This window comes from Strigops habroptila, chromosome 5, assembly GCF_004027225.2.
Source record: "Strigops habroptila isolate Jane chromosome 5, bStrHab1.2.pri, whole genome shotgun sequence".
NCBI classification, from domain to species: domain Eukaryota; kingdom Metazoa; phylum Chordata; class Aves; order Psittaciformes; family Psittacidae; genus Strigops; species Strigops habroptila.
The window spans coordinates 17,206,672-17,219,045 of NC_044281.2; the positions used below are offsets into that span (position 1 = coordinate 17,206,672).

Below are 12,374 nucleotides of genomic sequence, written 5' to 3' on the forward strand. Positions count from 1 at the left end.
CACCCCTAAGTACATCTTCTTGGGGCTGCTCTCAATCTATTCTCTGCCCAGCCTGTGTTTGTGCTTGGGTTTGCCCCGACCCAGGTGTAGGACCTTGCACTTGGCCTTATTAAACTTCATGAGCTTGGCCCACCTTTCAAGCGTGTCAAGGTCCCTCTGGATGGCATCCCTTCCCTCCAGTGTCTCAACTGCACCACACATCTTGGTGTCATCAGCAAACCTGCTGAGGGTAGTCTCAGTCCCACTGTCCATGTTGCTGACAATGATGTTAAGCAGTGCCAGTCTCAATACCAACCCCTGAGGAACACCACTCGACACTGATCTCCACTTGGACATTGAGCTGTTGACCACAACTCTTGGAGTGTGACCATCCAGCCAATTCCTTATCCACAGTGTGGTCCATCTGTCAAATCAATGTCTCTCCAATTTGGAGGCAAGGATGTTGTGCAGTACAGTTGTGTTGAGCTATGGGGTAAGGAGCTTGTGGTTTGTCAGGGCCCAAAGTGTGTTGTGCAGTTTTTATCACATTTTTCCTCTTTTTGTATTTACTTTCCTCATATGTTTAATTTGTCTTCATTTTTACCATGTTCTCCTGGTAGCTGCTTTGGTAGTGATGCTTTAGGCAGGTCATTCTTCTAATTAAGGATATGACTGTGGGACTTTAGTGAATACAATTATGTAATGGTAGACCTCGTACTGATCCTTTGAGAAAACTATTTTTCTTAGTACCTTAACTGAGGAAAAACAGCTTGTAAAGACTGGGGTAATAACAAAGCAACCATATAACACTACTGTAAATACTGTATAAAGTGTTGAGAAGATAAAGTACTTTGCTGCCTGAAGAAAATGGAGATGTACAACATGTGTGTTAATGCTTCCTTATTTTCTCTTGAAGGATCAACGCTTTAATGATGAGATTGACAAACTGACTGGATACAAGACAAAGTCACTCTTGTGCATGCCCATAAGAAACAGTGATGGAGAGATTATTGGTGTTGCCCAAGCAATAAATAAGACTCCCGGCGGTGCCCCTTTTTCTGATGATGATGAAAAAGTAAGAGTACTTTTACTTTTGTATTTTTTTAAATTCCTTTTGTAACTCGGTAGACTCTTCTAAAGATACTTAATCCAAATAAGTAAATGGCACAGCACTTGCATTAATGATGGCTTTTTTAGGACTCCTTAACGTAAAATGTACATTTCTGTTGTTGATCTTGTGGCTGACACTTCAACTTAATGGTCTCCAAATCTTATGTAGATTTTTTTTTTTTTTTATGTAGTAGACCTAAATAGGAAGACTTTTAATTTTTGCAAACTTATCTGTAAGAATAAGTTCATGGGAGAAAACTGTCACAGAGAAACTCCTAAGCTTGCTGAGTTTAGATATCACCATACTCTTAGTCCTCTCCATCGGATAAATGCCTGTAGCATACACAAAAGAGATTTTATTTTAGAGGAAATTATCCATATGCAACTTCATGCTGTTCTAAAATATAGCAGACTTGCAAATACCCATAAAAGGACAAAGAGAGCAGGAAGGGGGCACTAGATGTGTATACAAAGTGAAAGTTGGAGAGTAAAGTGAGCTCAAAAGGCAGGAGAATAGAGGGAGCCACAAGGAAGGAACTTGAATTAAAGGAAGTGGGGAAGACAGGAAGTGGTACTGTTGAAGGCAGATGTGTTCACCTGAATGTGGAGGGGAAATGTGCGCAAAGCCAAAAGATGACTGGGGAAGAGAATGGTAGAGGGTAGTAAGCTGGGGTGGAACTGAACAGCAGTGCACTTTGCCCAGGAGAGAGAAATGGAGTCTCCTTCAAACATATAATAGGGAAATGCACTTCTGTGTATTAAAATAGTATTGAATCTCATTTTTTGTGGAAGTGTAGTTAGAAGCCCCCAAAAGCTCTTTGTGTTGATTCAAAGGCAGAAAAATTTGGTGCAGAGCCATTGGTGGTGTATTACATGTGTGGTGATATTTCTGTGCTATGACAAAAAGAGAAATTGAGTAATGCCTGTTGGAAGGGGGAAATCTTGTCACATAGGTTCACCTAAATAGATGGAGATCATTTTTAGAAAGAGAGCTTGACATGAACAAAATGCATTAGAAAGCTAAACTAACAGTGGTTTATAAATGGTGTGAAATGCTGCGTAAATCAAACTCCTCTGCCATAGAAACCATAGTAATTGTATTTTTGAGTACCTCTTGAAGTTGCTGTTACTTTTTTTTTTTTTTTTATGTTATATACTTACAGCAACACATTTAGAGCATTGTGTATAACTACTACATAGTTTGGAAAAAATTGTTTGGTGAGAATAAGAATATGAACCTTTACATGAATAATGTCTGTTAATCGAGTTATACCCTGGCTTGCTGTGCCATGGAGTGATTCAAAATTGATTGCCTTTTTCAAATTTCAGTATGTGAAGGAACCTGCTGCAGTCCAGGTAGGAAAATCTTTGACAAGTGAACTGTTAATAAGTGGCTGCATAAAAGTTGAGAGTAAAAAAGGAGTACTAATTATTTTTATACCTTGTATTAGTTATCAGATGTCTTCCAATAGAAACAGTTATCAACAAACATTTATATTTTTATTAGATTATTTAGCATATCACAACTTTCCTACCAAGTGGAGCTCTTCCAGCAGTTATTCTTAGCAACACCTACTTACACATGAAGAGCCACCTTGCTTGCTGCATATCACTGTCTAGTATTGGTGTTTTTCCTATATTATACTCTGATCTGATGTTAACCTCTTGTTCAGTTTCAAACTTCAGGTTCTTATTAAGACCTAGCCATTTTGGATGCAAGTTGAAAGAATAGACATGTTTGGGTTATAATATTTTTTTAAAATACATTCAACAAAAGGATTGGAGGATAAATTATGCTGACAGTAAGCAAGCTTATGGTTGAATAGGCTAACAATGCAGATGACTCAGCTCCCCAGTGATACATAATGCTGCAGAGTGGACTTTTAAAAAACTTTTATAAATGCCAACGAGTTGTGATTACTCTTCAGACCAATACTATTAATTTTATAAACTGAAAAATTAATTTCAAGAACAATACTCATTGCTGTGTGTATGTGTATCTGGCATCATCTTTTGGTTAGATGTTTTTCTTCTAAATGTGTTGAGTAACGAGCAAGAAAGTCCTATCTCTGGCAGGATCACCTATTCTAGCACCACAATAAAGACAAATTTTCTGTGAAAAATTTATAAAAACTTTTTCCACAAAAATAATTAGCTTTTGATTTCTGTTTCTGCAAGGAGTCCATGTAACTGATTCTGCATAGTGATTTAGTTTTAGTAACTTTGAAAATAACTCTGAATTTTCAGATGCTACTTTTTCAGACATCTGAAGTGACCCAGTAATTCTAAAATTGTTTCTGTATAAGATATCTGAACTTCTGTAACCATTGGTTTGCTTCTGAATCAATTCTGATTCCTGAAAATCTTGGATGCTGCATATTGATTTACCAGCATATGGTGCAAATCTGGCAGTGAATGCTCCAATGGGTATCTGAATGCAAAACAAACAAAATTAGCCCTTCTCTGAACAAGCTTTTTTCTGCACTTTTTATTAGTACTCTTTCTGTCTGTGTAAAGGAAACTTTGTTTGAAATGCAGCCTTTTTCACAGATACTACATTTGATAATCAGCTAGCAAAACAACCCTATACATGTGTGTATTACATGTACATGTGTAATACACATAATGTAAATATTTGATATTATTAATGTAAATATTTGATGCCAGTGCTGAGGCTATGTCAATTTGCTTCCATTCAGTGACTGATGAATATTATCTCAAATCAATAAGTTGCCTGTACTTTAATTGCCATTTTTATATTATATTTACTAGTCATTAGATTGTTGTTGTAGGTATAAGCCTGTACGTTAGAACTCTTCAAGAATATATTAAATGGGTTCTGACATGTAGACTTTATGGAAAAATAAATGACAACATAACCATTATCATGACCTGTAATAGATTTTAGCTTTAATGAGGCCTAGTAGATCACATCCTATTTTTTCCAAAACTGTGCTTCTAAGTTTCTTCGCTCACTGATAACCTAGAAAGCATGATATACCTCTGGGAAGCAAGAGAGCTCACAATTCCAGGAGAACATCTTGCAGGATTAGCAAACAAGTTTGGTTTTGGTCTTTTTTTCTATCATAATACCAGCAAATGAGGTTGAGAGGGAAGGGGCCAAGCAAAACTTGGGAAATCCTTTTCAAAATAAGAAAATATCTGCTAGGATATTGTGGTGATTTGTGCAGAAAAGCCTGATGAATAGCTGGCAGAAGATGCAAATTCAGCTTTATGTTGATGTTATAATTTCCGACAATTAGCAGCTTCAGAATGGTTAGAAAATGAAAATGTAAATTACTCTTCCTCCCTCCCAAGCTTCTCAAAGAAATGTCAGTGTCATTTAAGCCTGACTGGTGTTTACAAGTGTCTATTCTCTCAGTATTGTGTGAAGCCATTAAAATAGTCTGGGTTGGGTTGTTGTTTTGTTTTGTTTTGTTTTTTACAAAGCTACAAGGCTATATTCTATAATGAAATGTCACTTGAGGGCACTACTGTCTTGAGTCAATAGGAAACTAAGAATTATGTTTTCAATTAGAATTAAGTAGATGCTAGTATCATTTTTATGCACTCTTAGTTATTTTCAGGAAGTTAAAAGCAAATAAAATATTAAAGATTTGAGGAGTTTTTAATGCTCCCAAGCTGTAACCAAGTTTATATTTTGCAATATGTAAAATGGAGCAGTAGATTTCAATGTTTTTCTAGTTTTGATTTTCATTGCAAATTTTCAGGTTTTTCTTTTACATCTCTGATCATGGTGATAATAGCACAGCATTAATAATAAGTCTAAGTGAATTTTCCACACGTAGTGATTGTTTCCCAATGCCAAACTTCTTTTCTCCTTTTGGTGTAAGGGAAGTTTCAGCCAATTCATTATTTAAGTGCAGAACTGCATGCCACCAGCATGAAAGAAAATGTTCTGTCTCACAATGTATTTTGTCTCCCAAACATCAGTGGCTCAGTTGAGTAAACTGATCCCAGAGACTTACAGTTAAATACAAACAATAGTAGAATACGTTCTTACTTTTGTATAGCAACCATCACTATGCAATTATGTTCTGTAATTGGTAACTTTTTGGCTAGGCTCATGATATACTTTTACATGTATTTTTCAAATGAGGACACCAGTTCATCTTCACAGACAGAGCAGGAAGATTAAAACTTAAAACCCTTAAAAAGAACTGTTCAGCCTGCATGCATTCCCAGCACTGTCCTGAAGATTCATTTAAGTATTTGTGCTGTTTGCTGGTGAGTCATACTTGTTCCATGACTGGTGAGAAACTCAGCCTAACAAGATCTTGATAGTCTGTAGTTTAGATTATTGTATGCCCTTTAGAGTCTTCTGAGATGCAGTACCAAAACAAATCTAATCCTCCATCAGAGAGGCTTAACAAACAGCAGAAGCAGCTCCACCATCACTTAAACTGGCGTCCTGGTTTTCTCTGGCTCTGGCGTCCTCCTAGCCCAAAAGAAGTGAATGAACTGCAGGGAAGCTAGCCAGTGCTAGCTTGAATTAAATTCTGCTTGACTTACTGAAAAGCAGTAGGTTGGGTGCAGTGAGATACCTCCTGGGAGGGGGAAGGAAGAACTGGATTTGGTTGCCTGTGCTCTGTGGACAGTTTTATGAAGAAATATATGTACATATACATGGATTCCAGGATTCAGCTGGTGTATGTTTGGTTTGTGGGGACTTGAAGATACAATTCTGTTATGCTCCTACGTTTCTATTTCTTACGTTCTTAATAGCAGCTCTGTGATTCTAAATTGCCCAATTTAATATGCTTTTCGTGATCCATACTTGTTAAGGCTTAAATGTATTCTATACTGGATCTCCCATAGTGATGAATGACTTACAGGGATTTTGTCATATCTACTAATTTGTTTTTTGTGTGTTTTTGCATGATGGACTTAGAGTTACACTGGCAGGTAACAATTTCAAAGTCAGGATGGTTTCTTTATCTTATGGAAGTAATCAACTGTAAATAAAACTACTAGGGAAGGGAGCAATCTAGAACAAGCAGGCATCTCCAACTGTTGTGGAAATGATGACCCCCAGCTCTGTGAATGTGTGGAACTTACTAAAGAAGTGCCCTGAAAATTATCTTGATGGGTACACTAGAAAGGAACATAGAAACAAATTATGTAAAGAATATGTGTTTCATTTATTACAGTATGTAATTGCCTCCTGCTAACATCCACCTTGGTTCTCTGAAAATCTGCATGGCAGTGAGACTCCAAAAGCTAGTATTTAATATTGGCATAATCCTCAAAGGTATCATGTGGTCCATATGTCATTTGTGTCCTAATACAAGAGACAAATTCACTGAAAGAAGGCAGAAAATAACAAAGACATTTGAAGGATGAAGGTACTGAGGCGCTACAACTATCTGGGAAAACTCTAATGGTCTATTAGGCACAGTTCTCCAAAAGTACTTGCTACACAAATTTAAATTAAAATAAATCACAGTAACTGAGCTCTCTTGCTGGGGAACTTTAAAACAATTTGTCACTAGAATATTTGCTTTATCAGGGCAGCTTCACACCACTGGTTTGCAACCAACAGCACCAAATGACTGCAGTGACAAGTGTTTGAATGGACTTTGTCTTGTATACATAGAATCATAGAATGGTTTGGGTTGGAAAGGACGTTAAGATCACCTAGTTCTAACCATGCTGCCATAGGCATCCAGTCATGCTTTCAAGTTAAGCTGAAAGTCTAGATTTCTTTTTAATTACAGAGCTCTATAAACGTGCTTGAAACAAAAACATACCTGTATCAGTACCTCTGGCAGTTAATGTTTGAATCAGACATCTTTATCTCTGAGGTATGGAAACATGTCTAATGTGTCTTGCAGTGATATTCTAGCAAGCTTGTTATTTTTTTATTTTTTTAAATATAAATGTGCATTTTCCTAGGTTCAGGGGCTACTTTGTTGTGTGTTCATGGTATGTATTACACTAAATCCTTGCTATCGATTTGAGGCCTCTAGGTGCTATCAAAAAGCAGATAAACACATTATCAGATTTGGCATCAGGAAGGGTTTCTCAATAGAAGAGTTCAGTGAAGATTTTCATGTTGGTTTGGTTTTTTGTTTTTTGGGGTTTTTTTTGTGGGGACTGGGGTTTGGTTCTGGTGTTGCATGGTGGTGAGAGTGATGAAGGTGTCTGGGTTCTTCCTGGAATTGCCAGCAGGAATCTGAACCTGTTGGCTTTTCCCATATTTCCTATGCTTGTATCTTGATTGATACAGAGAGACTTGAACAAATAAGAGCTCTTGTCTGTAAACCAAGACTGCCATTTGGCTAATGTTTGTAGTATTTGACTCAAAGCTCAATAAACTGAATGGAAGAATCTCTGCTGACTTCATGGGCTTTTAAACATCAAACCTCTGCCCATATCTACCATAGGAGCATTTCCTTAGACGCAGACCCCTGAAGCTTTAATTCATCTGTGTCAGAGCACTAACAGAATTGGTAAAGGATCAGTTTTGGCTCCGGTATCCTTCCACTGGATGCAAACAGGCTCCCATAGGCTGAACACAGTTTCTGTAGTAGACTGTACTGTTGATCAAATACATCTCTGAGATACCTTGGTTCACTAGACATAAAAGAGGTGACTGCTAAATTCCCTTTGTGAACATACATTGAAAAGTCAGAAAGCTTGAGAGGTGGTTGTACCACACAGACACTGGCCCAACAAAGGTCAGATCTCCCTCAAGTTAAGTTGAATTTATTTTTCTAGGAGATATTTTGCCAGCTGCCTAGAGTCTGAAGTTGCCTCTGAGCTTGAAAAAGGTGATCAGATTTAGGAATGGTAGTCAGTCCTGGAAACTGAGCCATACAAAGAGCCATGAGACAGAATAAAACTTTCATAACATTTGTTGGATGCTTGTGGTCAAAACAATCTTGTTGGCACCCTGCATACTTTTCTTCCCATGTTGGGCCTCATCTCTGTTCAGCTCTACAAGAACTGTGTCGAATATAATCACAGTGTGGAAGCTGCCGGTTTTACATACCCAAAGCTATCATAGAATCATAGAATGGTTTGGGTTAGAAGGGACCTTAAAGATCATCTAGTTCCACTCCCCTACAAGGGGCAAGGACACCAGGTTGCTCAAAGCCCCGTCCAACCTGTTCTTGAACACTTCACAACTTCTTTGGGCAACCTGTTCCAGTGTCTCACCAACCTCATAGTGAAGAATTTTTTCCTAATATCTAAGCTGAATCTCCCCTTGTGTCTCTTGAAACAACTATTTCAAGTGGATTAGAGAATCACCAAGATGACATTGTATTGGTTGTTGTAAGGCAGTCTCCACGATTGATTAAGGACTTAAGATGTTTTCATTGGCTAAAATACAGGCAGAGACCTGAGCCTTCAACAGGCTGATGGTAACAGGTAGTGCTTTACAGCTTGGGTTATTAAGGTTTTTTTACTGCTCTGTTTGGCAATTTGTAGAAGCAGCTCAATTGATTTCCTAGGAACTCAGAGGTCATTTCTTCGAAGTATTTACATTTAGTATTTGTATTTAATGAGCATTTAGGAACACATACTGCTGCTTTTCTTCATGCCTAGTTCAGTCATGTTATCAAAAATTATACTTGCAATGATTGATTTTTATTAATCACATCCCCGGTTGACAAAACCCCAGATGAGTTATGAGCATAAGTGATCCATTAAAGACATTAATTATTAAGCATTCAGTGGTATGCTTTGTTTAAGCCTAACTAAGAGACCTCTGGGTCCTCCTGCAAATTCTGAAGCATAGAAATAGCCCTGGAGCTTGTGCTCTGTTTTCCCCTTTCACTGCTATTCACAGGGGGTTGTAGCAGGCCTGGGGAAAGGAGTCCAGATCTTTGCTGGTCAAACACATGAACAGACTTCACAGGAAGATTGGTAATGCAACAAAATGCTGTGATCATGGGTGCCTTGTGCAGCCATACTGTGTTCTTCCATGGGAGCAAAATAAAGTTTTCAACAGAAAGCCCAGAAGCCAAGAATTCTGCAGTTAGATTGTAATTTTCAGACACCTCAGTCAGTAGAAACTGTGATGTTAATATTACTTTTATCCTTTTTAGTAATAATCTATTAATAGAATTTTCATTTAAATGCTTTTAATGCCAAAACAACAGTTAACAGAAGGGCTCAGAGGCTTAGAATTTAGTTTGGTTCATCTGCCAGCAGAAAGCAAGCCCACCACAAAATAGTCAGAGGGTGATGATGTGTATTTGTGTTATATTACCTAAGGAATAAGGCTTTTGCCTTCAGCTCTTCCTTTTCTTGGCAAAACACCCTTAAACCAACTAAATTGTTTTGATCAAATGGCTCATTAGAAAAATCTTGTTTGCTTCAAGTGAAACTTGTACCGGGGCCTTGTTACGGAAGCATGTAAGAGGAAACCTTTGTGGTCAGCAGCTGTAGAAGCCTTCATTTCTGACAATTGCTGGAGATGTGCCCTGGGGGCTGGATGGAAGGACTTTGTCCCTACTGAAATATTTTCTGAACTTCTGTCAGTCTGTTCAGTTCTCCTTAGCTGCTCTTCATAATAACTTCAAGGCTTGATATACTTTTAGAATATAGCCTTTCCCATCTCCTGCAAATTGCTTCTTTCCTGAAGCAGAATGAAATGTTCATACAGCAGTTCGTGCCATCAAAATTATTTCCCACTGGAATAGTGATGCTGAGCCTGTCTGTAGCTATAGGTTGTGTGATGAGATATTGAAAACTGCTTAGCAAACCATTTTGCAAAAAATTAAGTCAACCTTTGACCTTCAACATGTTATTACAGGCTTCATAAGAAGCTGTAATTAAAACGGTATTGTTGTTCTAGCACTGACTCAAGGTATGCTGTTGGGAAAATCACTTTACAGTGGTCTCTTTGAAACATAATTCTAAAAATGGCATTAGGTAGTTCCATATGTATTATCAGACTTTACATTTTAAGTATTCTTACTTTATAATAAGGATGTTATTTTCCCTCTTGTTGAGCCTGAGCTTTTGAAGTCTTGCTGAATGCTTTCTTTGCATACAGCAGCTGTAATCTGGATGGATCTGGTTAGAAAACACCAAAACAATTTCACAAAAATCAGTTTCAGCTGTTTGTTTAATGGTCCCAGCTTTACGTACAGTCTTTCTCATCTCCATGAAAATTATGCCACCCTGCTGTCCTTGATTGGTTTGCAAAAGTGTTAACTGGTCTATAATTGGTGAACTCCTGATGGTACATCAGAAGGAACTCAGCCCTCCTCCATGCTATCTTTGCAAGTGCCAGCCTGAGAAATTCATGTCTGCATCCCAGCAGCTGGCATATGTAAGCAGCATTGTACCTGTATTGCCTGATAGGTGTGTTTCCTCTACATCTCGGAAAATGGCTGGCTAATTCTGTGGCTACAAATGAATAAAACTACTGTTTTCTCACAGGAATATAAAAGAAGGTTGCCCACCTCAGATGAAAAATCTGTGTAACCCAGTGACCTTTCTCTGTCAGCTGCTGAAAGCAAATACCTGGAATGAGGCAAGCAGGGGATGGTATTTCTCTCATGTACTCCACCAGTTTCCTGTGACTTGCAGCTTAGGTACAGGCACGGTATCTTTGTATTTAATACCACCCGAGGGATTTTCTACTTATGAATATATTCAGGCATTTCTTGAAGCAAGACAAACTTCTGGCTTTCACAACATCCTGCACATTTTGTGAAGAACTGCCACGTGACTTCTATTAATTTCATATTGTTCTTCCTTGTTTTGCTTTTAGTGAACACAATGAAAAGTCATTCCCTATTAATTTTCATTTTAATTGTTTTGCCCTAAAAGTCTTCAGACTCTAGAAGATGTGAAGTTCCCACCTAGTGCAACAGTCTTTCCTGTAGTCAGCCCTTTGCTTTAGCAGGAGGGGTGCCTGCTCCCCAGAGCCCTGGACTGCACGTCCAGTTTGCTGTGGTAGTCGGTACATGCCGTGTCTGGAGAAGTAGAAGGTATTTGAACTGATATTGTTTGGGGGTTTTTTGGTTGGTGGTTTTTTTTTTTTTTTTTTTGGTTTTGTTTTTTTTTGTACACTCTAGCCTGAAAGAGCAAGAGCTGCATTTTTATTAGTGTTTAAAAGCTACCTGTCAGGTGCGCCCAGAACTGTTTTCGAAAGCAAGGGCAAGCCTTCATTGCATCTTGATGTCACTGCATTACCAGAGCACCCACACAAAAATTCATCATCTAACCTAGCTAGTCTGCTCTGCTGATTGTTAATTTTAGCAAAAATTGTTACTGTTCTTATGAAAGACCCCAGAGCTCCCTGAATCATTGTGGATGTTGGGAAGTGTCATGTAAGGTTGTTTTTTGTTACTGAAAACAAGGCATGAAAAACATATCAGGTCACCAGTGGAAGTTAGTCAACAAGATTAACAATTACTGTGCAGCAAGATTGCATGTTCCAGAGCAGAGCTGACTGGAATTATGAAAGCTAAAGTAGTTTAACCAACTAATGATAATGATTTCACATCCCTTCATAGCTGGCAAACATTAAACTAGGGTTAAAGCAATCAATATTATGATGATTTTTTCAGTTGGAACATTGTTGGAGCTGTCACATAATTGAGCCACATTGTTCATAATCACGAATAGTGGTCAGAGATTTCAGGAAGGAAATTATGCAGTGCACTTCAGGTAACTCTTACCAGGGTAAGTGAACTGTGTTCAGAAAAATATTTCCAGGGAACAGCATAGTGATACAGGCAGGGGCACCAGAAAGAATACTTTATTTAGCAGTGCTTTGTGAAAGCTGTGAGTAAGCATTGTCAATTCAGTCTATGGGAAACCCTTTTGCTTAGGATATTTATCAACATATTTTTTTGTTTGGCTAAAAATTTACTTATATTGGCAGCTATCAAGGCTGCAGTCTTTGGACTGAACTTGACATGAATTTAACCTTAATGTTAATTAGCTGCCAATTTGCTGTCTGTCTGGTAGAATGGATAAAAACAAACCTTGGGGTTTTTTCTTTCCTTTTTTGCTGTATAAAAACAGACTAGAATTTTGTGATGCTGGTGTCATGGTTACAAGGCAAATTCAATGATAATAGCTCTCTGGTGTGATAATAGCTCTCCAGTGTTGTGGCATGCTTTTAAACTGGGAGGTGAGTGGAAATGGCCTGGAGTTGTAGTGGACAGGGCCCAGATTCTAGGGCTGCGTCATGGGGTGCCAAGTGCAGAGAGGCAAGTGCCAGGCGGTGATGGACTTGCAAAGATATGAGAGCTGCAAAGAGCTGAGGATGTCCTAGCTGCCATGTGGACAAGTGT

The 12,374-nt window shown here is 38.2% G+C and overlaps 1 protein-coding gene across 1 annotated transcript in view; it reads left to right on the forward strand.

The window, feature by feature from the left end:
• Nucleotides 1–12,374, forward strand: part of PDE11A (phosphodiesterase 11A) — a 133,224-nt gene that overhangs the window by 16,087 nt on the left and 104,763 nt on the right. Inside the window, exon 2 of the mRNA XM_030486969.2 lies at nucleotides 896–1,054. Coding sequence (XP_030342829.1) covers nucleotides 896–1,054 — 159 coding nt within the window. The remainder of the gene's footprint in view (nucleotides 1–895; nucleotides 1,055–12,374) is intronic.